The 26512-nt window shown below is 36.3% G+C and overlaps 1 protein-coding gene across 1 annotated transcript in view; it reads right to left on the bottom strand.

The window, feature by feature from the left end:
* Positions 1 to 26512, bottom strand: part of SMARCA2 (SWI/SNF related BAF chromatin remodeling complex subunit ATPase 2) — a 116925-nt gene that overhangs the window by 47682 nt on the left and 42731 nt on the right. Inside the window, exons 10-24 of the mRNA XM_005488275.4 lie at positions 23794 to 23964; positions 20194 to 20247; positions 18588 to 18718; positions 18336 to 18396; positions 16857 to 16957; positions 16424 to 16571; positions 14649 to 14812; positions 12959 to 13025; positions 12286 to 12396; positions 10535 to 10777; positions 10126 to 10239; positions 8430 to 8537; positions 5903 to 5989; positions 4930 to 4976; positions 3393 to 3559 (exon numbers count right to left, since the gene is read on the bottom strand). Of these exons, the coding sequence (XP_005488332.1) occupies positions 3393 to 3559; positions 4930 to 4976; positions 5903 to 5989; positions 8430 to 8537; positions 10126 to 10239; positions 10535 to 10777; positions 12286 to 12396; positions 12959 to 13025; positions 14649 to 14812; positions 16424 to 16571; positions 16857 to 16957; positions 18336 to 18396; positions 18588 to 18718; positions 20194 to 20247; positions 23794 to 23964 (1774 nt within the window). The remainder of the gene's footprint in view (positions 1 to 3392; positions 3560 to 4929; positions 4977 to 5902; positions 5990 to 8429; positions 8538 to 10125; positions 10240 to 10534; positions 10778 to 12285; positions 12397 to 12958; positions 13026 to 14648; positions 14813 to 16423; positions 16572 to 16856; positions 16958 to 18335; positions 18397 to 18587; positions 18719 to 20193; positions 20248 to 23793; positions 23965 to 26512) is intronic.

Here is a 26512-nt window from a genome sequence, read left to right as displayed (position 1 = left end):
TTTAGTGCACTGCTTTTTGACATCTCTGCCACATTTTCCATAACACTGGCCACGAATGTTTAGGTCAACTGTCTATCACATCTATGAGATGGACTTCTAAAGGTCTCTTTAAATGCATTTGTTTTGACATTTTTAAAGTAGATGTTAAAAGGCTGGCTAACATTGTTATACCTTTTTGTAACTCATATAAATTTCAATTGAAACTACTATATACAAACAGAAGAGAGCTCTAGTTTTGATTAATGCCTTCTGGCTAGAGCAGCATTAAATATTCTTAAAAGCTACTTATATAGAGATTTATCAAAATGTCACTATTTGCCTTGGGAATCATAGTTAATATCAAAAGACTGCAAATTCTTAAAATGTCCCATCTTGAGGGTGATATGTGTAGAAGATGACATGACAAATTTTATTTTATTTTATTACTATGGTGGGTTGTTCCCCAACTGGCTTCCACATATAGACCCCTGCCTCCCCACACTCAGCAGTACATGGGGAGGAAATAAAACAGAAAAGCTCCTGTACTGAGAAAAAGGCAGCTTAATAGAAGTGAAAGGTGTGTGTGCAAGGACAAGAAGAGGAATTTATTTACGTTTCTCAGCAGCAAACAAATGTCCAGCTGCTTCCTGGGAAGCAGGGTCTCAGCACCTGTAATGACTAATTGGAAAGACAAACGCCATGGCAAGCAATGTCCCTGCATCCTCCACTTTTCCCTCAGGTTTTGGTTCAGGTTTATGGCTGTTCATAACCCTTTGGTCAGCCTGGGTCAGCTGTCTTACGTGGGTGCCAGTTCAATGCAGCCTTACATGCCTTGGGGGAAAAGTGTGTTTGGAGAGAAATCCTTGACACTGCAAGTGCTGCTCAGCAACAGCCTAACAATAGCCTAACACCGGGGTGATGTCACTGGTGGTGTTACAAGTGCAAAGCACAGCATTACACTGGCTGCTAGGAGGAAAATTACCTCCACCTGTCTGTAGCCACCACAATCACACAGCCAAACTGCGAGCCCACTGCTGACACAGTGAACCCAGTAAGCTTGTGAACTGGGTAGGAAACACTCCATGTAAGAAGTCATCTGGGCAGAACCTGGATAGATTATATCCCAGTATGAAAGTATCTGTCATTATGAAACTGGAAAGGAAGAAAAATGGTTTATGCAATTTAATTAACTACCTGAAAAAGCCAATGAGGTGTATTTACCACATTGTGTCTTGCCATAAATATTCTAGCATGAAAAGGAATCCATTTTAAAATACATGATGTAAAGTTATCTAAAACATTTAAAATGTAATGTAATTTATTTGTCTTGAATAGAAGTATTAAAGCACATGCAGGCCAGAGGTATGAAGAGGGCTTTGTTAGCATGCCCTCTGTTCTTCAGAGAGTTTTGGCATTCTGTGGCGCAGTGAGATAGCTCATTTGTGTGTCCATTTCATAATCCTATTTCACATTCAAGGATAATACTGGTTCAACTTAATGTTCATTAATATTAATAAAAGATGAGAATATTTCTTGGTACTACTTTTTCTCCTGATTAAAGCATGAAGTTAAGAGTCAATTTGAAACACTTAAAAATGTTCAGAAGAAACTTCAAGTCTCACTCACACTCTTCTCTGTATTTACCTGAAATCATTGCTTCTCTACTAAAAAGCATTCTGCTAAATGCTGCTGGTCCTATGTAATACTACTATGTATGAGATAAAACATTAAGCAAAAATGATCACTATTTAAGAAGCTCAGTATGAGGTAGAGATCATCATCATGGAAGAAGACCAAAATGGAAACTTCTTCCACACTGGTTTAAAACTCAGGTGGGATTATTTTTAATTTTTCTTTCATAGAATTGCAGGACTCAATTAGCAAATCAAATAGATTTGCTCTGAGATCATCGAGTCCAACCTTTGATCAATCACTACCTTGTGTATTCAATCACAGCACTAAGTGCTACAGCCAATCTTTCCTCAAACACTTGAATGGATGGTGACTTTCCCATGCTCCTGGGCAGGCCATTCCAATGCCCAATCACCCTTTCTGTGAAGAAATACCTCCTAGTGCCCAACCTGAACTTCCCCTGGTGCAGCTTGAGACAGTGTCCTCTCATCCTGTCACTGGCTGCCTGTGAGCAGAGACTGACCTCCACCTGGCTACAGCCTCCTTTCAGGGAGTTGTAGAGTGTGATGAGGTTACCCCTGACCCTCCTCTTCTCCAGGCTAAACAGCCCCAGCTCCCTCAGCTGCCTCTTCCAGGACATATGCCCCAGACCCCTCCCCTTTTCTGGACATGCTCCAGCAACCTCAATGTCCTTCTTGGACCGAGGGACCCAGAACTGAACCCAGAACTGAGAGTATGGCCTCTCCAGTGGGTACTCACTGAGTACAGGGGGTCAATCCCTGCCCTGCTCCTGTTGCCACACCATTGCTGGCACAGGCCAGGATGCCATTGGCCTTCTTGGCCACCTGGGCACTGCTGGCTCATGCTCAGCTGCTGTCACCAGCACCCCCAGGGCCTTTTCATGGGGCAGCTTTGCAGCCACTCTGCCCCAGCCTGTGGCACTGCCTGGGCTTGCTGTGACCCAAGGGCGGTCTGTGAATCTACTGAGGGTACCATTCAATCCCCTCATCCAGACCATCCACAAAGATATTGAACACTCAACAGAGACACTGAACAGAACAAAGATACTAGTATCTAAAATGTTTCTAAACCATCTTTTTGTTTGAAGTAATAAAACATATCTACACATGAAGAAATTGAGACTTTTGATCTTCCTGTGAAATTCAGGCATCACACTGAAATTCAGCTACCTTGTGAAGGATAGCAGTTGAATTTTAAACAGAGAAAAATTAATTTATTCCACTGGAATACAGGCCTAACACTGGCATTATCATCTCTTATGATGAGAAGATTTTCAGGTAACTTAGATAGTGATGACTGATTGGGAACCTTGGATTTTAAACCCTATGTGAAAAAGAGATGAGCCTCGAAGCAGCAAATCTATACATAAGCTGCATTCCTGGTATAGACCTGAATGTTTATCAGAAAAATCCACTGACCAAATGGTCTGCAGATTAAAGAGATAAAATAAAACACTGAAAGAGACAGAGAGAAATACTTCTACCAACAGAAGCAAAAGTACGTCTTTCTCAGTACCTTCCTTGTTTGGAAGAATATGAGAAATTCTACTAAACTGCCACTGAAGGGTCTACTGGCATAACTTCATGGTAAATACACTTGCAAGATTATAAAACAGTATTTTGAACCTGTTTTCACTCTTGTATAGTCACAACACACTGTTATGAAAACATTGGCAAGAAAATCCAGGGCTCCCACGCCCAAACTAATGAAGGATATTACCTCTTATCTTAGTATTTATCCTTTTTTTTCATTTAGCTTACCATCGAGGCGCAGGTAAAGGAAATTTCGAAATGCAAAGTAATCTTCCATAATGGTCATGAGTGATGTCATTTGACAGAAAAGAAGCACGCGATGGTTAGTAGCTCGTAACTTTGGTAGAATACGATCGAGTAGCTCAAACTTCCCTGAGGCCCGATAAAGTTCAGCTCTGTTGGAGAGAAGCAGCAAAGTAAATACCAGAATAAGCCCACATTTAAAGGTCTGTAGTCATTATCATGTCAGAGTATAACAAAAAGACTAATTTACTTAATCTAAACAAGACTAATAGCACTTTTCTTTCTTTAAAACTGCACATGTTGATGAAAATAAACACATGCAAAGTCCCATTTTCCTGAATTTTTTTCAATTACAGAAATTGTGCTTTCAGTCACTCAATTCTTTTTCATTATTTATTAAAATAAATGCTATTTCTTAGCTAAATAAGCATTCTATAAGCTAAGATATTCACCTCTTGCTTTGTTTTCAACTGGCACTAAAAACAACTTTTAGTTGCAACTGCAGTTTTAAATTGTATTCATCAAGCATTTGTTGGAAATTACCCCCTTTTTTACTCACGTAGAAGTGAAGTATTGCAAACGGAACTAATATATGGAGATAGTGGCAGGAGTCTGACATACAGTCTTTAGCCATACAACTTGGTCATCTCAAACAGTATTTATTTAGCTGCTTTGATTAGCTACTCTTTTGTCTTCTATGCAAGAATTGCAAAACCAACTCCTAGCACGGAAATGCAACCCACAACCCAGAATATGAATATAAGTAAACAGAACATCTGAATCAACACCACAGTGATACACTTTACAGGAATAAACTTCATGCAATGTTTCTCTAACCTTGAGTCTGCACTCTCACAATACAATTTATCATTAGCAATGGCACAAAATCCAGATTATACACAGCCTTCTGATATGCACTCATCTGTAATCAGCCTAAACTGTTTAGGAGACAAGTATTTTGGTATACTAGCTAGGGACACAAAGAGTCTGGTATACTAGATAAGGAAAAACTATATCATTAGTACCTAAACAGGAAGAAAGTCAGGTAGATCATAAACACTTTTGGTTTAGAAAGCATCCATTAACTTGACAGCTGCACAGAGTGTCAAGAAAAATAAAACAAATCTTTTTCATTTCAGATAATGGAAGAAATGCTACTTTAATTTGGAAAAGAGATAGTAAAAAAGGAAAAGTAGAAGGCACAAGTAACAATAAAGAGAAGAAAATCCTAACAGATATCTCTGAAGAGTCATCCCAATGAATTTCAGATGGTATATTATTTCAAAATAAGGGAAAAGGAAAACAAGAGTCTTTTCTGTCTACCATCCTGAAGGAGATGGACAGTCATGAAAACATCTTGTAACACTTCTATTACTACTAAGTTTTGCTTTACATATGTGCCCTGTACTTCCTCTGCCTGTGTATGAAATGCTTGAGTTCCCTAGCATGTAGCTTCCAGAAAAATAAAGTGATCATTAATTCCAATACAACACTATGGACAGCAGGAAAAACAGAGAGTTACCCGTTAATGACCCCATTTGAGTAGCCCAGATGTTCAGCGAAGGACTCCTGCAGAGTTATAAGCAATAAACATATTACAAAATACACAGCAGCCAAAAACTACAAGCTCTTCTAGAAATCAAATTAAATATATGGGTATTGTGGTTTGCGTTCAATGATGTTCATACTCTTGGAAACCACCTTGTGGCAACAGTGCTCTGCTTAATGTTTTTCTGTACAATTATTTGAAATTCATGATTTGCAGAACTGACTTCTGCAGCACACATTTTACCAGATTACAAACACGGTAGAATACCGATTATTAATTTATACTGATCAGTAGACGATCCATTCGCAAATTATTCAATTTAATTACTCAGCATACAAGATCACGAAGAGAGAAAACTACTACAATAATAGCAATAATAATAAAAATACTGTATCACAGTAGGCATTTAATTATATTTTCATAAATTTGGCTATATTCCAGATATCTATGAGCCTTTATATCTTTTCAGATATATTACATTGATATACTTAGGTCCTATTGAGAGATGGTATACAGACAGTACATTTTTGCTGAAAAACAACATGGATAGAACAATTGCAGTCGACACTGCAGAAGATTAGCAGACTGCTAACTACAGAGATTCTACACATTACATTTTGAACCAGTGTCTATATGTAATGAATTTGGAGTACGCAAATGCGAAAAATAGCTCTGGGTTGTCTTAAATTAACAAAAAACTCTTCACTTTTTAATGACACTGCTCCATAAAATTAACTATTTTAAAAACAGACTTTGGATTATCAATAAAAAGATGGCACTTGTTCACTATAATACATTTTTTTTTCTGAATCTGGCCCTTCCAGTATAAATTATGTGTACAGAGATGTCTCCTCCCACACACATAAGCTTTAGCAGCAGTTTTCTACTATCCTATCCTATTTTATTGAATAAAAATAACTCTCGAAATCAGACCTATCAGTCTTACCTCAATGTGCTGAAACATGTATGGGTGATTGCATATCTTTCTCAACTGCATGATAGTGTTCATAAGAGTTTTTGCTCCACCTTTTCCCTATGGATACAAACAATGCAAACCAAATAATTAATTTCTTAGCTTATGAATATACCCTTTCAACATCCTTTTATCCCAAATCCAAACACTACATCATTAATTAAAAAAAAAAAACAAAAGGAAATCAAAACACAACAAAACTCTACAATAAGAAAAACAACAAACCAGGATAAATCAAAACAACAAAAATCAAGAAACTATTGTCTTGCTGTATAAATTCATCTGTCACAAGGATGCTCTGTAATGTAAAAAGGAAGACCTGGAAGTAATTGACAAAGTTCACTACATTTCTACCTGCAGTATTCTTGATGGGAAGCAAAGCATCTACTATCCTGATTATTTATACTGTTTACTATGAAACCATACAAACTTCATAGTGTCTGAACCATCTAACAGAAGTAATTCTAGCTGGACAATTTTATACTCAATTGTAGCTTCTCCAGTCTGTTAACTCAATATATGGGTTTCTCACTCCAAGCAAACATCAGGCCAAGCAAAACATCAGGCCAGAGATACTAAAATGCTAAAGCTCAACAACTTTGTGAGTAATATTATTTAAGGAAGTATATTCTCTAAACATACACTACAGGTAATAAAACATACACTACAGGTAATCTTGTAGAACCAGGACACTAATCAGACACTCTGGTGTAACACTATACAGTTAAAAACTAACTGCAGCTGGTCAGCATACATTTGAGACCATTGTATCATATTAACATTGCCAAAAACCTGTTGCTTTCTAATGCCATTTTGTTTTGTTTCCACTTTATAAAAATGTGATCAGAGTGGCATCAGTATTCCAAGTTTACTATATGACTAATTCAGATTTATTTTAAAAATCTTAGCCAAAACAATTTTGGTTAATTTTGACCAATTTTGAGTTGTAGGCTAGGGGAAAATTCAGTACTTAATTATAACATATATTAGCAATATTCTAGTCTTTTCTGGGAAGTACACTGAAATCATAACTTTCATCTAGAGATAGTCCATTTGAAGGGGGCACTCCATATATTTAAAACTTGGTTTTGTTCTTTCTAAGATCATGTCTAATTTGCTCCAAAAATGCAGTTCATATTTGTTATAAAAATAATTTCCTAGAGCTTTCCATCTGAGTGAATTGTCTCTAATCTCAGCTGGATCCAGGCCAGAGCTGCAGAAGGACATGATTTTTTTCGTAACACAATGGTTGCTTGATCATTGAAGCTAAGCAATCTTAATGACCCCCTCCCTTTACTGACAACAGGTAGCAGTGATAACAGAGTTTGATTTAAGATTTTTAAAAAAATCAATTAGGAGACAGTTGCAAGAAAGGAAAAATTTTAGCCCCCTGGGGAGAGTGGAACGCAAGGGAAGTGTTCAGATGACAGCAAAGGCAACTTTAACTGGTTAATCACACAGGTCGAGAAATAGGTAGGGAAAAATACATGGAAATGTCTGAGCAGATGAAAGAAAGACCAGAAAAAGAAGTGGAAGACTGTGATACAAAATGAACTTTTTTAGGACAAACATAAAGACACCAAACTGAAAAAAATGGATTAAAAATACAACTGAGAAATATGAATTAATGTCTAAAAAGTGTTCAAACTATGAAGATGCGTTTCAATATCCAGTCAAAAAGAGCCCTTTTTCTAGAGTTTAATTAAGCACCAGTAAAAAAACCAATTTGACTGCAAAGAACTAGGAAGGTAAAGTAAGATACTGAAGAGAAAAATCACCAAAATATTTCTTTGTACCAATGCAACATGAAAAAGGATAATGGAAAGACTGTATGTGCACTATATATACACACTAGAGGGTGCAAACTGAAACTCTTATATTCTAGATATTCTGTAGTGTCTGTTCAAAGTATTTCGCATTGACAGTATTTCAAATTTGTTATCACGTGAGAAGTTGAAGAATGGCAATTTCTTTACTCAGTAGTGACTGAATCAAACCCCATGACAGCATAAACAACATTTACTACTACAAAGTCTAAATCTGACTATATGACTTTTAATCTTACTGATCTCTTAAAGAATTTTGTCACCAACAGATCTTGTAAGGATGAATGCCAGCATACAGTCCTAACTAACTGAAACAAGACTTAACGAATAGCTCTGAAAAACAAGATAAATTATCTTCTCTAGCCATCACTCCCACAATCACAATTATTCAGATATATTACTGAATTAAGCTCAGCCAAGGAAAATGCAGTTTTTTCTCAAACATTGCCTGTTTGCAGCAAGGCAGTGCAACTACACTGAATACAACTGAGTGCAACTACAAATCCTTGTGAATAGCTGCTGTCTTGTAACTAAAAGGCACGCCTGAAATTTCTCTTTCCCTGGGATATACCAGCAGTAAGGATCTATATTAATTTTATAAAACAGAAGTCATGTTATTAACATGTTCACTCATAATACATTATTTCCTTCATATTTTAGTCTTTCATTTGTACCTTCTTGTCTTTTTCAGAACCATCTGTGAGAAGGATCCCCTTGGCTTGCATGTGACGGTACAGGATCTTTTGAAGAGCTGACATATCACATTTGATCACATATTCCACCTGGTATTTAAAAAAAAAAACCCAAACCATGAACATGCTGGCATAATAATGTTAGTCAGAACTAACTGCAAGTTCTTGTCATTCTACAACAAAACAAAAAAACCCTACTGATCTTCTATCTACCAGATCGCCACATAAAGTTTCAATGACCAGCAATACAAGTGCAAGCACAGAAACGAGTATTTATGAGTCACAACTGCAGTGAGACAGCTGGATCCTAAAGATGCAAGATTACCAAACACACTTTATTTCTCACTCTCTAATTTTTAAAATTTAAAAAAATAACTTAAAACTAATTTTGAAATTAACATGCAACTAAAAAACTATTTTATGTTTAATAACCAATTGAATTTATTTTGTGTGTTAAGTATTATAAAAGTATCAAGCAAAGCATCATAAAAGTATCATCACTATGTATCTAGTAATTATAGAGTCTAACTGGCATAATGTTTATCTAGACTGCCACCATTTTCTCAACATCCACTAAAACACTAGGAATTAATACCGTATTGTATGATTGCTACATTCAGGCTGACTTGCTCAGCTTTGCAAAGCTATATTTAGTTCTTAACTGCATACTAGATTTAAAAACAGTAACAGAAAGACTTCACACACCAATTTTATGTAATTTTTTCTACTGCCCAATGTCCAGATTATAATCACTACAGTTTTATTAAGTTATGTCAAATAAAAACTGTAACATAACAAAACCACACTAGTGGCTGGAAATCTTTCAAGCTATGAAGGAAAGACAATGCGTAAGATTCCTCATGTTTAATAAATAAACAGGAAAAAAACTATCAGGTTATTTTCTCCTCAGAAAGACAAGTGTATAAACTCCTTAAAGAGAAGTGACTTTCTTTAATGTTTACCAACATTTGCAAGAGCAAATGAACTTGATTAGGCTTCTGCCCCCAGGCTCAATCCTCATGGCTGGATAAACTCCTTTTTTCAGATAATGGCAACAAAAAGAAACATGGCCTTCTCAGTATGAGTGTGTGTATAACTTGAAAATTTTGCCTCTCCAATGCCTATTACTGGATTTGTCAGTGGTTTGATTTAAGTATTATTTTCAAATGCAAACATCTTTTATTCTCAAATAAATTCTTCTGAGGATATTGAGAATTTGACTTTTGAAGGAACAGAAATCTGCAACATAAGTAGTATTTACATGATTACAAAGATGAAAAATAATTTAAAATGCCTTTCTTTGTATTGTCTCTAAGCATTTGTACACAGTTCTCCATTCATTTAGCCAGTCAGTTCATAACACACCTTATAAATATTTCAGTTTGGTTTGGTTTTAATCCAGTTTACCTTAAAACCAACTTTTCCTTATCACACCTTCCAATTTTTTTTTTTTATTTTAGTTGCTGTTATTCTGTGAAGAGGGATGCAGAATTGCAGAGGAGGACACAATGGGACAAAATAGTTATCCAGAAATAAAAACAATTTCCTTTGAAATCAGAAAATAATTTTATGTATAAAAAAACAAACACTAAAGAAGTCCTGTTCTGCAAAATAAATCTCAAAATTTAATGCTTAGAAAGACTATCAAACCCCTTCCAAAACTCCTCTCATTGCAAACCTTTTCTGGGAGTTGAGACTCAACCTCCTTCTTCAGTCTTCTCAGCAAGAAGGGCCGAAGCACTTTATGCAGACGACGGATGATCAGAATAGTTTCTTCCTCATTTAAGTCCACCTAGAAAAGTTTATAAAAGTCACTACAAGGCAACTCAAATATATTAGTTAACGTCTTCTCTCACATGGAATGCTAAGAATGTGCAATGATTATTTGCATCTTACACCAAACTGACACCGAGTCAAAAAATGCAGTTTAAATCCTAAAATTTTGGTATTATAAAAAAGGGGTCTTTTAATTATGCTAAATCCTTAACATAACTAAAGTTCAAACACTAATCCTTCTTAGTAAGCTCTTTTCTGTTTTCATCAAAGTGGTTTATTTCTGATCTTTTAAAAAAACACTGCCACAGTACCCTTTCTCCAGTCATGGCAAATGGAGCATTGAACCACTGCTCAAAGGTGCTGCAGCTCTTGAAAATGGTTGGAAGAAGGAAATTGAGGAGAGCCCAAAGTTCAGGCAACTTGTTCTGCAAAGGAGTCCCAGTCAGCAGGATTCGCCGAGGGGCCACATAGTGAGTATTCAAGACCTGAGTCAGCTTGCAGTGATGGTTCTTCATTCGATGGCCCTCATCTACTATCATGTACTTCCACCGAATCTGGAAGAAAAAGAAGAAAAGTTGGCAAAGTTAGAACAGGCCAGACTTTGTCAAGGTCCTTGCAACAAGTATAAAGAAAAAATACTTAAAGCCTGAGACATCAATCAGTCTCAACCTTGATGAAAGCCAAATCAAACATTATGCAACTATCAGTGTCCTTGCTAGCAACACACAGAGAGACAAACACTAGGTACACTCAACCTGATGATGAATTCTGACTGGAACTGAAACAGTTAACAGCAAGGAGACTCCTTCCATTTTTGGGAAAGAGATTGGAATGACTGGCTCTTCAAGGCCAGAATATGGTTCACAGTGGAAAAAAAACCCCATATAAACTGCAAATAAATCTGTCTGTAACAACAACCTTCACAGGAGACAAAAGCCTTTTCAGATAAAGGTGAGTATGCTCATAAACAACAGCAACCCTGAACTTTGTTTCAGCTAATACTATGTTTTTACTTGAAAAGAAAGCAGCATAAATAAAAACATCTCAGTTACTGCATTTTCAACTAAAGTATCCATTTATTAATATGAAATCTTAAATGCAATCACAGCAGATGTTGAAAGCTGTTGTTCAAATGCTCTAGTTTCACCTGTACTACAACATACTGACCATGTGACTAGGAAGGCCTCAGTTTGTACTTTTACACGTGCTACCTAATTCCATTTCCCAGGACAGGATGTGTGGCATAGTGCTGTCCTATCTTTCAGAAAGAGTGGGGGTAAAAAAAGGAAAAAGAAAATTATGTAATCTCAAGCTGTCCTCAAGCATTCAGAATGATACTAAGAAAATGCACTGCCTTTGTATTAGAAAGGACAAACAAGTGATAGGCAGTAAATATGCAGAATGCAACAGATGAAAATGAAGTGAAAATGAAAATAAAATAAAATGAAAACAAAACTACAGGAAAACCAATATGGTTTCTTTGTATAGCAAAATACCTCTGCTTTGTGCAAACATGAAATAGTCTTACAGTGTAGCAGGCTTTTTAAATTAATTATATTTGATACCTACCTGTAGAGAGACAGTGAGCCCCTAAGAAGTGCAAGGTGTAGACTCTTTAGCCTGGATACCAAATTCATTATATAGGTAACTAGTCATGTGGGGGAAAGTGACCACAGAGCTGGAAGGGCCCTAACAGGAGTCAGTTTCAGGACAGAAATAACCGAAAAAGTGAAAAGTCACTGATGCAGATTAGGCTGAATATTATGCAGAGGTGAGAAAAGTCATGTTCTTCCAAGGACAGCCAGGTATATAGCACTGACAGAATTGCATAAAGGAATTAGTCCCCTGGACACATTTGGGAAAATCCTAGTGTTTACAGAAGGGACAGCTGTGACTGAGAAGTTCAATTATAAACTGAGAAACAGAAACGTAAATGAAAGAGATAACTTTTATTGAAGGAAAGAACAACCAGGAACTTTCCCATAAAATAAAAATGTGTTTGTGGTATGTACCACTTGAAGGTGTCTGGGTCTTGCTGTAGAGACATAATGGTCAAAATTACCTTAGCAAGGATATGTTTGTCCTTTATGATGTACTCATAAGTAGTTAAAAGAACATTAAATTTTCCACTTCGAAGCTGAGGAACAAGTGAGCGGCGCATTGCAGGTGTACCCTAAAAGAGAGAGACACGTGAGTTTTTATTCTTTACTTTGATGAAGAAAAAACATTGTTTTTATGAATTAGCAGATAATAAGCAATCAGATGAACCTGCAATCCTACCATACTGTGAATAATACATTGATAAAATTCCAGACCTTGTCAGAGAGCCTTTCTTAAACCTCTGCTAGACTGTAAAGCTGCTGATGGGGCTCATGGAAATATAAAGCCAGTGGTCTGGTGTCCATACAAATTGCTTGGCTATATCACTACTACAGGAGCCAAACAAAAAAGCATTTAGCTAGGAATAAAATGTTAGGTAGTTACCATACTTAACTCTCAGCAGAAGCCTTGCAAGTGTGATATTTGGTTCTGCATTTTGTACAATGATTTACAGCTGTTTTACTTCTACAGTCTTTCACAGTTTATGATAGTCCTCTTAGTATGGCTAACTCACACTGCTTAGTACATGACAAAACCTGATGAGCAGATAGTTTAAAAGCTTGCAGAGACAGAGGAAAAACTGTCTCTAGCTCTCATTCCTTCAATTCTACAGTCATATAAAAAGCAAATCAAACCTTGTAAGATATCTTCACCACTGAAGGAGCCCATTTGTCAAATTCGTATGTCCAATTGGATAAAGTCCTATAGAGATTATAGAGAAAAAGTAACATGTTTCATCATCTGCAGATCAAACTTTTTAAGTGCTTTCAAGTGGTTGCCAGCTTTTTAACACATTTTATGTAATCAACCCACATAAATAAGAACTTCTTTTAAAAATGCACTTTATATACATTGCAATAAAATACAAGCATCTCAGAGGGAAACAACAAGAAAAAAAATGTGTGAAACTCATTCAGCTTGTATTCAGGGCCCTTTCTGAAACCAGTAAAAGTAGTGTTTTACATGCACCTTTATACTCTGGAACATAGTAACAAAAAGAACAGTGTCTCTGGACAAAAAATAGATTTGCAAGTTCCTCTATACTAGATATATCATACAGAAATGGACACTACAGCTTTTCAAATACAGCCCAATTAAACTGACAATAGACTTTATCTGTGCTCTACTCCAGCAGAACTACTCATAGTGCCACTAAACACTACTTTGAGGATCCATTCTGTTTCTGCTGTTTTATCCCAATAAAAAAGTTGCTATATAGTGAAGCTAATTGCTATTATGAGACAACAGCAAAAAAAAAACCCTTGAGGTTTTTCAGCTGCTTGTATTTTTATCCTCTTCTTAGTGGACCACTGACGGCAGCAATACTAGCAAGGTAGAAAAGGCAGAGAAAGGCAGCTTTTAAAATGTATAAAAGAAAGAACTTTCAGCTCTTCTGACTTTAAAAAAAACTCTGGAGTACATAAAAGAAATAATATTTTTTACTGTGCTGACATGAAAATTGACATTAATAACACTACCACTATTTTTGTTTTATAGATCTTCTCCCAGGTGTTTCTTCTCAAACTAAGCTTATCATTTGTGTTCATACAATTAAGCACACCTGTGGCATTTATCTTAGTTAATCATTTACTACTACAGCACAGCCAGAAGAGAGGACACCTCAAAAGAAGTCAAGAGATGACTACAATTCAAATTTATCCTAATTCTAGAACAAATTTGCATGCTCAGCATAACTGGTGGACAAATTAGCTAATGAAATTACCAGGGAACCTCTCAACATCAATCAAGTCAATTACACATAAAAATAAGATAACAAATCCTCAACACAAGATTTTCACAATGACTGACATTTTTTATTAAAATCACTAAAACCCACACCTGACCTTTGGAGAAAATAAAATGCGCTGAAAGAAATTTATATAACAAGCAGCATTTTGGAAAGCTAAGGAAAAGCAAAAGGGGGGGGCAGCACAATAAACAATCATAATCTGCACACCTGATAAAAGTGTGCATGTCAATCAAGGCTACATATATCCAGGGATACCTATACAGTACTTGAAAGATCAACCTCATTAAAGCATGCTTGCATGGTATCAGATGAGGTACCAGCTGCTTAAAGAATTAAGCAAGAGATTTTTATTATCAGTTAAAAGCTGAAAGGTGAAGTGCTTGCATGCAATAGGAAAGAAAAAACATCCCCCTCACTTGGCTTAAGAGTGAATTACAGTAAATTCAATACAGCTTGCCAAAATTAATAGAATCAAGTGTTTTACCAGCTTTCTGGTTTTGCCAGCGTGTTGTGCTCCAAATAAACCAATCTGCAATGGTTAGGACAATAATGCCAGAACGAGACCCATTACTTACGACAAGGGAACAATGATGAGATAGGGGCCATTGAGTCTTTTGTGCTCCATCAGGTAAGTGATCAGAGCAATAGTTTGTATTGTCTTTCCTAGTCCCATTTCATCTGCTAAAATTCCATTCAGATTGTTATTATAGAGAGAAACCATCCACTCCAGTCCCTGGAGCTAAAATGAAGAGCAAGTTCCAGTTATTTAAAACCCACAAAAATAATTAACAATAAATCAGCAGCATGGAACTAATGTTCTGATTTCCCTGTCTACTTACAAGTTGGATTTCCTTTAGTAATACTATATGCATGGAGACCCCTGCCTATCCTTACAAGGAAAACATGTTCTGTTTAAAACACTCGGTAAGATGAAGTCAGATATCATGTATAAAGGTTTTACTACTGCACACAAAGCAACAGAGGCACTTATAGTAAGGCTGATAAACACCACAGCAGGTATTTGTTCCTCAGTTTCAACACTCTCAAATGCCGAAACTTTCTGTGTCTATTTCATGACATTTATGTGTGTCAATTAAAATCTTTCAAAACCAAACTCATCATAACCGCTCAAAACACGAAGTCTCATGCTTGCCAGCTGTACCACTGGTATGCTAAAGCTCTTGTAGCACATGTCCACTTAGTATTTGCCATTCAAAACTCCATGTCAGAGTAGGCCACCTTTGTCCAAATATGCCTTGTGTATAAAATTCCAGAGATGGAAGGAAGGCAGAGTTCTGTAGCTTAGCAGTATCTACATATTAGAATTTCACACTCCAAGGAATACTGCTAGAAAGCACTTTTCCCTTCTCAGACCAATTTCCACATGTGTGTATCACATTACTGACAGATGTGTGAAGTTTCTGCTCCTCATATCCAGAGTTTTGGTGTGTCCCATGCATGGAGAGAACAGGAAATAAGGTGGCCTGAGAAAGTTCAGAGGGAAAATTCTACAATACACTCTTGAAGTAATTGTCTGTTCTTCCTGCAAGACAGTATCCAAAATAACATTTTGTAAGGCCAATTTACTGGCCTTACATACATGTGGACTGATTAATATTTACTATTAAGTCATCAAGAGCTGACTGGAATCTGTAGTGTCACTCTATAAAGTCACTTCAGAACTGAGGAAAGCTCTTTTGTCTACATAGTTATTCTTTTATATATACAAGCAATGTTCTGAATAGAGATAAAATGCAGGTTGTTGGAGTTCACCAGAAAGTTGTGTGATAGCAGAAGAGCAGAAAATATGCATCAAGGACATTTTCAATCACATGTCAATCTAGCTTATATCAAAATAGTAAAGGTCTTGGTTACTAAATCCAGTGAAAGTCTGTGAAGAACACGTGACACCAACCTCCATAGCAAAAGCAAAATATTTATCTTATTTTCAAGTTGCACCTATCACTGCCCCAAAATATTAGGACCTTAATTAAAAATAAAATTCTAAACTTGTAAATATTGGAAGGAGGAAAATACTGTTAATCCACCACAAATTAGAAGAGTAAGAAATTAAAGTACAAGTCAGAGAGAAGGATATCAAAATCAAAATATTGTTCACCTGCAATGAAGAAAAAGTAGAGATAGCTGCAAAAAGTTTGTATTATTCAAGGAGTATGTATGTAACATTATCTGTGACAGGTATCATTGCTTTGTCCTTACTTCCAAATTCTAACCTACTAGAGCCTTTGTATTTCTTAACAAATTTTCAGTTTGCCATTTGAAAGGTCACACTGAAATGTTTAGCATAATCCCAAGTTTTAGGTATTTTATTGTTTTAAGGATTTCTCACCTGGTAATGTTTTAATGTGCCATTAATAAGAAGGGAAGACTGCTTTTCCACCCTTTCAGTGATAGCATGAGCAACAGTGTAGTAGGACTGAGACCCTCTAGCACTATATTGCATGCTATATTCATCATCCACATCTTGTTTCGCTGTCCTGGAAAGTAGAAAAAGAAGTCAAGTGAATTCCTACAAACAAGTATTTTTTGACCGTGGCTTACATGTCTCAAGAAACAGTTCAAGTCCACAGCTGTGAGTGAGGTGAGTACACCAAAGAGTACGAGACTATAAAGAGTATACAATTAAATTACCATGTTCCTTCTCCTGCAGGTATCTATACCAGAGAAGTAAAACAATTCACTGTAATCTACAGAAAGCTACTCTTGTGAAACACCGCTGTTAGATATCACAGTTCCTAATAAAAAGTACTTAAGGAACTCACTCAATGATTTGCTTTGCATCTTTCTCAGAAACTTCCTCACTGTTAGGATCCAGGAGTATCTTCTCATCTGTTTCTAATTTGCTTGATTCTTCTTCCTCATCCTACAGAAATATAGAAAAAGAACGGAAGTGCTGGGAAGTGTAATGTGTTCCTCAGTCACACTTTCAAATGGCATTCTCATACTGGTAGCTATCATTGGTCAAGTGTTTTATGACAGACATCTGAATCATAAGGTTCAAATTACACCTATTCTGCAATAAAATTGCACTGCAGCATAACAAAACTATTAATTTTTGACATACACTAACAAACAGGAAATCAATAATACTTTGAAATAAAAATTATTTTCCCCTGTCAAAGGCTTTCTGTGACTACCATATTCATGGAGAGTATTCCAATACCATGTGGATTTTTTATGTTGTATTCTAGATGTCTGATAAACTAATAAGGCTTAAAATACTGTCATGTACTATTGATTTAGGCCTCTAGTTTCTTAATTTTTTAAAACCAGTTATTTTTACTCTTCTTGAAATAACTCATCTTTTGACTACTATTGCAGCAGATAACATTAACTTAAAATCTCACTAAGTGAGATTCTAAAATCTGACAGATATCACGGCCTTCTCTCCTACCTTAATACTAACAGACATGTAGAATTACATAAACAGAAATTATTCCTACAAACACACACCATAACATCATACAGTCCAGTCAATTTCAGTGGTTGTTTGGTCTAGTAGTGTAAAGACTGCTAAACTTAGGAGATCTGAGTACTATACCTAGTTCTGCTACCAGACTTTTGATTGAACATGGTCCTTCTCTATTCCTCATTTCCGTTCTCCTTTAGAAAGTACTGATCTGAAAATGCTATGCAATTATCACTATTCATTATTCATAGTATGTAATATGATGACCCTGCAAGGCTGGGATCTTTGTATGGGTTAATGGTAAGATTATTTTCAAATTTTTTATAACAACAGCATTTAAATCACCATCCAAATACTGAATCAAATAAGCCTACCCTGAAAAGCCTGAATATAAATCCCTGTCATAATACCTAACATTTTAATACACATAAGTAGTAACCACGATTTTTATTGCCTATAAAACCTTCAATGCATAAACTTTGAAGATGTTAATTTCACTCAGCACACAGCCACAATGCAGCATTTTCTTAGATGTATTTTAAAACAGGAACCTGCTAAATCATCTGGTTCATTACCATTTATAATCAGAGTAAACTATTTACTCTTCCTAACAACAATTACGAGTCAGGCCTTTACAGAGTATATAAAGAACAAATGCTAAAAATCAAGAACTACAGAATCAATTAATTTTCCCGTTCATAACAGTCTTAAAGCATCTGCACATATGCTATCACCTCTCCTCTCTTCATTATGAAGAAGGGGAAAATGAAATATGAAATAAGTTCTTGTTTTTTACTGTATTGTCACAGTATTTCTTTTTGAAGATACATACCTCCTCCTCATATTCAGAGCCACTTTCATCTTCACTGTCTGATCTGGGAGCAACTTCATAGCTGTATAAAAACGACAGAAAGATCATGAATTACAGTTAAAAAGGGGGAAGCTAATAGGTGCAATACATCTCCCACTCAGCTTACATACAATAAACTGAAACAAGAATAGAATTGGTAAACAAGAAAGTATAACATGAAACACATCAATGCAAACAGAAAAAAACAGTCTACTTTGTATACTAACTACTTACCCAGGGTTCATTTCCAGCCAAGCATCCAGCTGACTTGCTTTGGGTGCTTCTGGTCCCAGAAGAACTTTGCCTGTTTCAGTGTGAGTCACTTTGACTGGAAGGTCACTCATCTGACTGCTCTCATCTATGGGCTAAAAATTCAAGTGACATTTTACACTATAAGGCAACTGAACTTCATACTTTTCTTACATAATAATAAGAATTAATAGCACTATCAAAATTCCAGTTCTGTACAACCAGTGAAGTTCTGTTACTAGATGCCACACTTTCCCACTAAGCAAACACAGAGTCACCGTATTTCTGTGTGTAACATACTCTATGTGACATCCACAAATGTATCCCAGTATCTCAAGTAAATTAACAAGAACAACATGGAAAAGAATATGCTACTGGTTTTCATGGACCAAGACACAAGTTATGTATTTTATAGCCCTTTAATCCTGTTGTTTATACCAACAGACATCTGTAATAAAGAACATACAGTGACCTTATGGCTTTTTTTTTGAGAACCAAGAATCAAACAATTCAGTTAACTTTCTAAGTAAAGGCCTGTTCTAAATATTCACTGTCCTAACTTCTTCAACTAAGCTGATGAAGCACCTGTAAGAACAAAATCTCTTATCTGTGTTGTAACAGAACTAGAATAGTATAATCACTCTTTATGTTATTTTTTTGCCCTGTTTAATCACAGATTTTTTTACTTCAAAAACTTTTTGCCTTCTAAGACTGTTTTTACCCAAGAATATTTTCCAAATAAAAACATATGAGCAAGAAAAACTAATTCTGAACAGTTCTAAGTAGCGACTGATGGAGTGCAAAACACAGCCAGTTTCCATTAAACTGAAATTACAGAAATATTATGTGCATTTTCCTTGTGCAAATACAAATATGCTGAAGTATTTTTGCTATAACTCTAACTATACTAGCAGAACTATCACTTCCAAGTACAAAAGGAGAGCACAAGTAAAACAAATACAATTCTAAAGTCTTTATATAAAAATGAAGTGGAATAGAAAAATTGTATTAACAGAAGAGCTCTGAATGAGGCAGCATATGCTGTGCTACTGAATGAACAATATTATCTGAAGAATGACACAGAAAAATTACTAATTTCCATTTGCTTCTGAGGAGGAAAGAATTTTCAGATGTCTTAATCCATCACACCACTGTACTCAGTCCTGCGACTGCAAGATAATTACATGCAATGTCAACAATGTATTTTTTATAAAGATGAGAAGATTGACTATATCGTGTTCATGCACTCAAACTAGAAAGTAAGTTGTCTATATACAGACTGCAAGAAAAATATTTCTTGTAAGCACATTACAAAACTGAGACGCAGACTTCATCATGCTCAGTGATAGACTTAATATAGTTTTCATTTTAGTCTTTGATTTTCAGGAATTGCAAAAGGCTAGCATACATGTTAACCTACATAATTATTATTTCTGTTTATAAAAAACAGCTCCTAGAACAGTTGTCATCATAACTCTTTTTGAAGTTATAGCCATGACACACAATCCAGAATAATCGCTGGAAAGTTGGTTTTTTTTAAAAAAAAACAAAAATAACAAGAAGCAAAAAAACACCTTGTAAAAATTCATACCTCTCCATCAGGACCAAGACCAGATGCCACTCCTTCTGCATTTTCCTCAGCTTTCTACAACAAATAAGGAAGTCATAAATACTATGGTCAGATTAAAAGTACAGAAAGTATACTTTATATGATGTAAATATTTTGGATCATGAATATGTTTCACTTATATCTGAACAGCCTGGGATTCACGTTTTTGAAGGTGTGGATGGATATAGGCAGAGATAAGCCCAGAGCAATAAACACACAAAAATAATTTACTAATGTAAGGAGGGTACCTACTCACTTCAGTCCATGATATAAATCTGCATGTAAGAAGTGGTTGGCCCACTCAATTTCCAGCTCAGACCTAAAGCTTATTTGCATTATTATTTTATAATGCAAATAAAATAATATATTATTTTCATATTATTTACTATTAACTTCCTCTAAACTGCTTTAATCTCCTAAATGTGTCAGCAGGCATCACAGATTGTACATTCATGCAAGGCAGTTTAGTCTTGTGTATGTATTTCTGGTTTTTTGGTCTGACAACTAACTAGGAGGAGTATTTTTGGAGCTTTTTGCACTACATTCCAATCGTGTGTAGACCCTACTCAAATTAGAAACAAAAAGAACCCAGGAGTTCTTCACTGGAGAAAGCTATATTTTCTTCTCTCCAACCTGAGAAATGTGCAGTATCTTCTTAAAGGCTTATTCTTGTTTACCTCACTTAAAATGTGAGCACAGTATGAGGAAAACAAAAAGACATATAGTTTGCTTCTGCATTCAAACTTTCCTACACAATTCTGAGCAAGAAAGGACATTTTACAGCTTCTCCTTATGTCACACTGCTGACTTTGTAGTACTATAGCAAAATATTCCGGATACTAAAGTTAAGAGAACAGACTAACAACAAAAAGCAATCTCTTAAATTGTGTTTAGAGATAAAAAACTTCCAAGTATTATTAAAGCATGTGATCAATACAGACCATCAAGTTATTCCTTTTTTTTTGTTTAAGAAGTATACTTGAGGAATAGCTGCACTTCTCAACATTGATATAATCCTTAATATCTGCTTCAGCCCTTTTCTTTGCCACTAAATTCCATTATCTAAAGTATGTACTTGAAATGAATAAGCAGCAGCTGATGCTCAGTAGGAACAGCAATACAAGCTTCCAAGCTGCCTGCGTCAGCACTTCAGTGCAGCAGGTGTGACTGCTGACAAAGAAAGGAACTGCTCCAGAAGTGAAGATTTTAAATAAACACAAGGATAAGTTATAAGTTATCTACTCTTGGCTGAACACACTACATTGACTGAGAATACTTTTTCCCCGGATGAACCAGGGCTGGGATCCATTCTTTTACACTAGAGAATGCTGCCTAATACATAAAGATTGTTATACCTTGGCTACAGGCAATGGAAAAGAACTTTAAAACTCAAATCACAGACAAGTAGCGAGCATCAGCGCTGTTCACTGTGCAAAAGACATAACCTGCTGTGAGAACATTAATAACCTACAGTTCAAAATTTCTGAAATCAGAACATATTACAAAGAAAATAAATGTAAATAATGACAGACATCTTGCACGTTTATTTTGGACCATGCAAACAGATCTTTAATGTTGACAACTTAATCCTGGAATTGGGGAAATTTCAGTATTTAAAAGCAGGAAGGCATGTTTTGTTAATTTTTCTGCATAATGACAGGAAAAACTACTAACACTAAAGTGAAAAGCTGCACTGCAAGTTGAACTAGCCTGGAAGATGAAAATCTCATATGGAATATTTTTTCTTTTGCACGACTACAGTAGGAAGCTAGAGACAGAAAACACAAATAGAGGAATATGAAAGAAGCAAACAAGGAAAATCTATCATGAAGATTACAGAAACTGTATCCCAGAGAAAGAATGGACTAATCTCAAATTTATTCTACTAAGAATATAAGGTTCACTCGGATATCTATAATGAGCCTGGCAAAGATTATTTCTTCATCATCTTCCTCACTGCCATTTCTAGGAGAAAATCCTAAGAACTCTCTTTTTTTGTTTTTCTGTAAGTACAAAACATTAACTACAGTACTAGAAAATTAAACTTTATTACGGATTACAAAACATAGAAGTTTAGGAATTGAAAGTGTATGACTTGCAAAAAAGACACAGTGCTCACTAAATGCAATGTGTTCCACAGTCATGGAATGACAAATTCATAGAACACTAGATTAAAATAAAGGGTAATATCTGTGTGAACTCCTACTTCCTTCAGATGAGCAAAAGATTGCTGGAAAGAAGTTAATTACAAACAAAAAGATGCAGATGACCAAGACAGAGCAAACTTTTTTTTCTTTTTTTGCTAATTTTCCCTTAGGTCTTAGGGCAGGATATATATAAACACTGAATATTATTTACAGGACATATTTCCTTTCAACCTCAGTAACAAAAAATTACGTCTTTACTGACATGTCCAGAAAATAATACTGTTTCTAATACATACTTAGACTAAACTGACATAGAAAGAAACATATCACCTATGTGGACATACTTCTTTACATTACTACAGTGATGCAGTTCCTCCACTTGCTGTCTCAATGATGATTATCTCTACTGCGCATTTTGTACATTAATCAGGCATTTTCTCTCTGGTAATACAGGCCAAGAACCCCATCCACATTACATCTTTATTCTGTAGACAGGTTATTGTTCCTATGCTAAGAACACACTCTGAGGAATAGACTTTTTTTTGAGAGCAGGAAAAAACATGTACTGTTTTTTAGGTCATTAATGTCCAAGATCAGTATTTTTTCTATGCTGTTTTTTTTAGCATATTTCCAGTACTGTTAGCAAACCCTGTAAACATGATGCTAGAATTTGTAGCAATAATTAGTAGCAAATCATGCATGGAAATCGATTATAAAAATTCTCTTACATATTCTGCAAGAGGCGAAAGGTACTCTGAGGTCGTAAAAAATAAAAAATAACTTCTTAATCACTATTTCACACATAGAATTATTTTTTTGAAAATTGCACTGTTCAATTTCAACAACTTTCTCTTGCATTTCATATGAAGAAAAGTAAAGAAAAGTGGAAAGTTTCAATTAAAGGTTAAAAATGTACAATGAATAATATTACTGCAAAATATTCATTTACTATAATAAACCTAGCCAAGTTTATTAGCCATTTTCAATGGTCCTAACAAAATGGACTTCACCAAGTATATAATATGGAGGTCCAAAATATGTGTTCTGGATGAGACAGTTACACAACTCAGACTCTTGCCATCTTCTTCCCAGAATGTATTTTTGATACATTGTATTCCTTTTGGGTACTATAATCCTAACTTATACATCTGTCCCAATTTTACCTGTACAAAGTTCATGAGCAAATTAGTGCCATGAGGAGATCATCAGCTAAGAATTTTATAATTTGGCCTCTTATCACCTTCTCAGTTAATAAAAGCATAGATATATTTTCAATAAAGAGATAGATGAGTTCCCTCAGTATTAAGAATTTGGTGGTGTAGATTATTTTAGACATGCTGATACATGTATGACAATCGGGCATCACCACATTTATCAACATTTAAACTGGATTTGAAGAAGAAATGGCTTAAAAATATCAGCTGTAACTACTTGCCTTCTTTCTTCTCCTTCGCTTCTTCTTCTCTTTGGCTGCTTGTGCCTGTTTATGCTCCCATACCAGGTTAGTCAAGTTAGCCACATACTCATCTGTCTGCTGCAACAAGTAGGCCAGGCGTCTGTCTTTCTTTTGATCAATCAGCTTACGGTACCCTTCTTCATCTTCGGCCTAGTGACACAGAAGAGATGTCAGTCATGACAGAAATGATGGTGAATGCACACCGTCCAGCTCCCATGTCAATAATGAAGTGTTATCTTAGGTCGTTATGACCTGTACCAAGGGGCAGCTACATGGGTAAAGAGCTCGTTGGATGTCAGGCCCAGAGAGACATATATATTTGTATCAATGTCACAGCATCATAGGGGTTGGCAGGGACCTTTAAGATCATCTAGTTCAAATTCCCCTGCCATGGGCAGGGATACCTTCCACTAGACCGCACTGTTCACAACCACATCCAGCCTGGCCTTTAACACTTGTAAGCATGGGGTATCCACAACTTTTCAGAGCAATCTGTTCTAGTGCCTCACCACTCTCAGACTAAAGTATTTCTTCCTAATACTTACTCTAACCATACTTCAATAGAACCACAGAATCGTTATTAACACTGGAAGACCCCGAAGATATCAAGTCCAGACATCAACTTGACATTGCCAGGTCCCCCAGTAAACCATGTCACCAAGCACCACATCCACATGCTTTCTGAACTTCCCATGGCAACTGTTTCAACACTTGACAATTCCTTCAGTGAAGTATTTTCTTCTATGAAAAATTCAGTCTAAACCTTCCCTGGCACAACCTGAGACTGTTTTTGCTTGTTACCTGGGAATATGAACCAATCCCCACCTTGCTGCAATCCTCTTTCAGATGGCTGTACAGAGCAACGAGGGCCCCCCTGAGCCTACTTTTCTCCAGGCTAAACTCCAGGTCCCCCAGCTGCTCCTCATAGGACTTGTGCTCTAGACCCTTCCTCAGCTCTACTGCCCTTCTCCAGACATGCTGCAGCACTTCAATATCCTTCTCCGAGTGGGATCATAAAACTCAGTAGAGGATTTGAGGGGTGGCCTCACCAGCGCTGAGTACAGGGAGTCAATGCCTGCCCTGGCCCTGCTGGCATAGGCCAGGATGCCATTGGCCTTCTTGGCCACCTGGGCACTGCTGGCTCATGTTCAGCTGCTGTCAACCAACACTCAACCAACACTCCCACATCCTTTCCTGCTCTGTAGCTTTCCAGACACTGCCCCAATCTGGCGCTGTCGTGACTCAACAGGGCAGGGCACTTTGCCATATCACTGGCCTCGGCTTTTGATGTAGTCCACAATACGACTGGCTTTTTGGTCTGTAAGTGCAAATTGCTAGGTCCTGCTCACCTTGTCATCCCCCAATAAACCCAAAATCCCTCACTGGAAGGTGTCAGAGGTCATACTTTGTCTGAAGACACTATGAAGAGCCATACTACAGGAGTCCCTGCATCATGTTGTGTTTAACACGACTATCAGTGACACAGAGAAGGGATGGAGGGCACTTCAGTCAACTTTGCAGAGGACATGAAAACACAGGGTATCTGTCAATATGCTCAAGATTTGGGCTGCACTTCAGAAGGACCTGAAAAAAGCCTTGAGCAACCTGTTTTGAACTCAATGTTAACACTTCTGGAAGGTGGTTCAACTAGAGAGGTCTGTGAGACTCTGAGACAGAGATGAGACACTCTGAGACAGAGATTCCACAATTCTACACATTTCTTACTCTCACATTTCCTACTCTTCTAAGGACTAGAAAAATCTGCAGTAGTTATGACTGACAATGGAGGGAAAAAAAATCAATGCTACATTAGGCAGATTGAATGTCTGGAAACAGAGATGGTAAGTCTCCTACAGAGATGACTTTTTGAAGACATGAAGTTCAGGCAGTTCACCAAGGGGAGGAACACAGGAGCTGGACATAAAATTGCATTTAGTCCTTTTTCCAGTATGAATACAGACCCTTTTCTTCTAGAAGTCATGTGAACCCTTCTTTTTTTGTTTATGCACTGCTGTTCTACTCTGGTTTTATTTAATCTCTGAGATAGAGTTCACTATCAGAAAAAGGATTCACCAGATAAACCCTATCTGAGTCATCCTGGCAACTTCTGCATCCTTGTCATACTGTGTAAGTGTGCTGGACATACAACAAATATGATTTTCATGTGCTGTGACGATATAATGCAGAATGTCAGAAAAATACAAAAAAGCAGCAGAGGTGCCAGAGGTGCCTGTCTCAATTTTGGCTGAAACAACAAATTAAGGAAGTATACAGTGCTGTATAAAAATCAAACACAAGCAAGAAATACTTTAAAGATGATTACTTTAAAACACAGCACTCTGGGAGATCTGCTTTTCTAGAGACACCAGAATAGCTACAATGTTCAAACTGAGCTTGCAAAACTGCTTGCAAAATTCCATTGCTAGGTTCAAGCCATCAAAATTACAATACTCGAACCCCAAGTTTTCAGGAAAATAAATTATCATTACTATTGTTGTTGCTGTTTATATTGTTTCTAATGTTGCTGAATACACAGTCTGTGTAATCTACCCAAGGTACTTCTTTTAGATATTTAAGCTTGTCTTGACAACATCTTTTAAAATCACACCAACACCCATTTTTGCATGATACATACATAGTACTGCTAATGAGCTGTGACAGAATCACGATTTCTAATCATAGTAAATGAAGAGAAATC

The sequence above is a fragment of the Zonotrichia albicollis genome, chromosome Z, assembly GCF_047830755.1.
Source record: "Zonotrichia albicollis isolate bZonAlb1 chromosome Z, bZonAlb1.hap1, whole genome shotgun sequence".
NCBI classification, from domain to species: domain Eukaryota; kingdom Metazoa; phylum Chordata; class Aves; order Passeriformes; family Passerellidae; genus Zonotrichia; species Zonotrichia albicollis.
The sequence above is the reverse complement of the archived record's forward strand: the minus strand, read 5'-3'. Positions and strand labels throughout refer to the sequence as shown.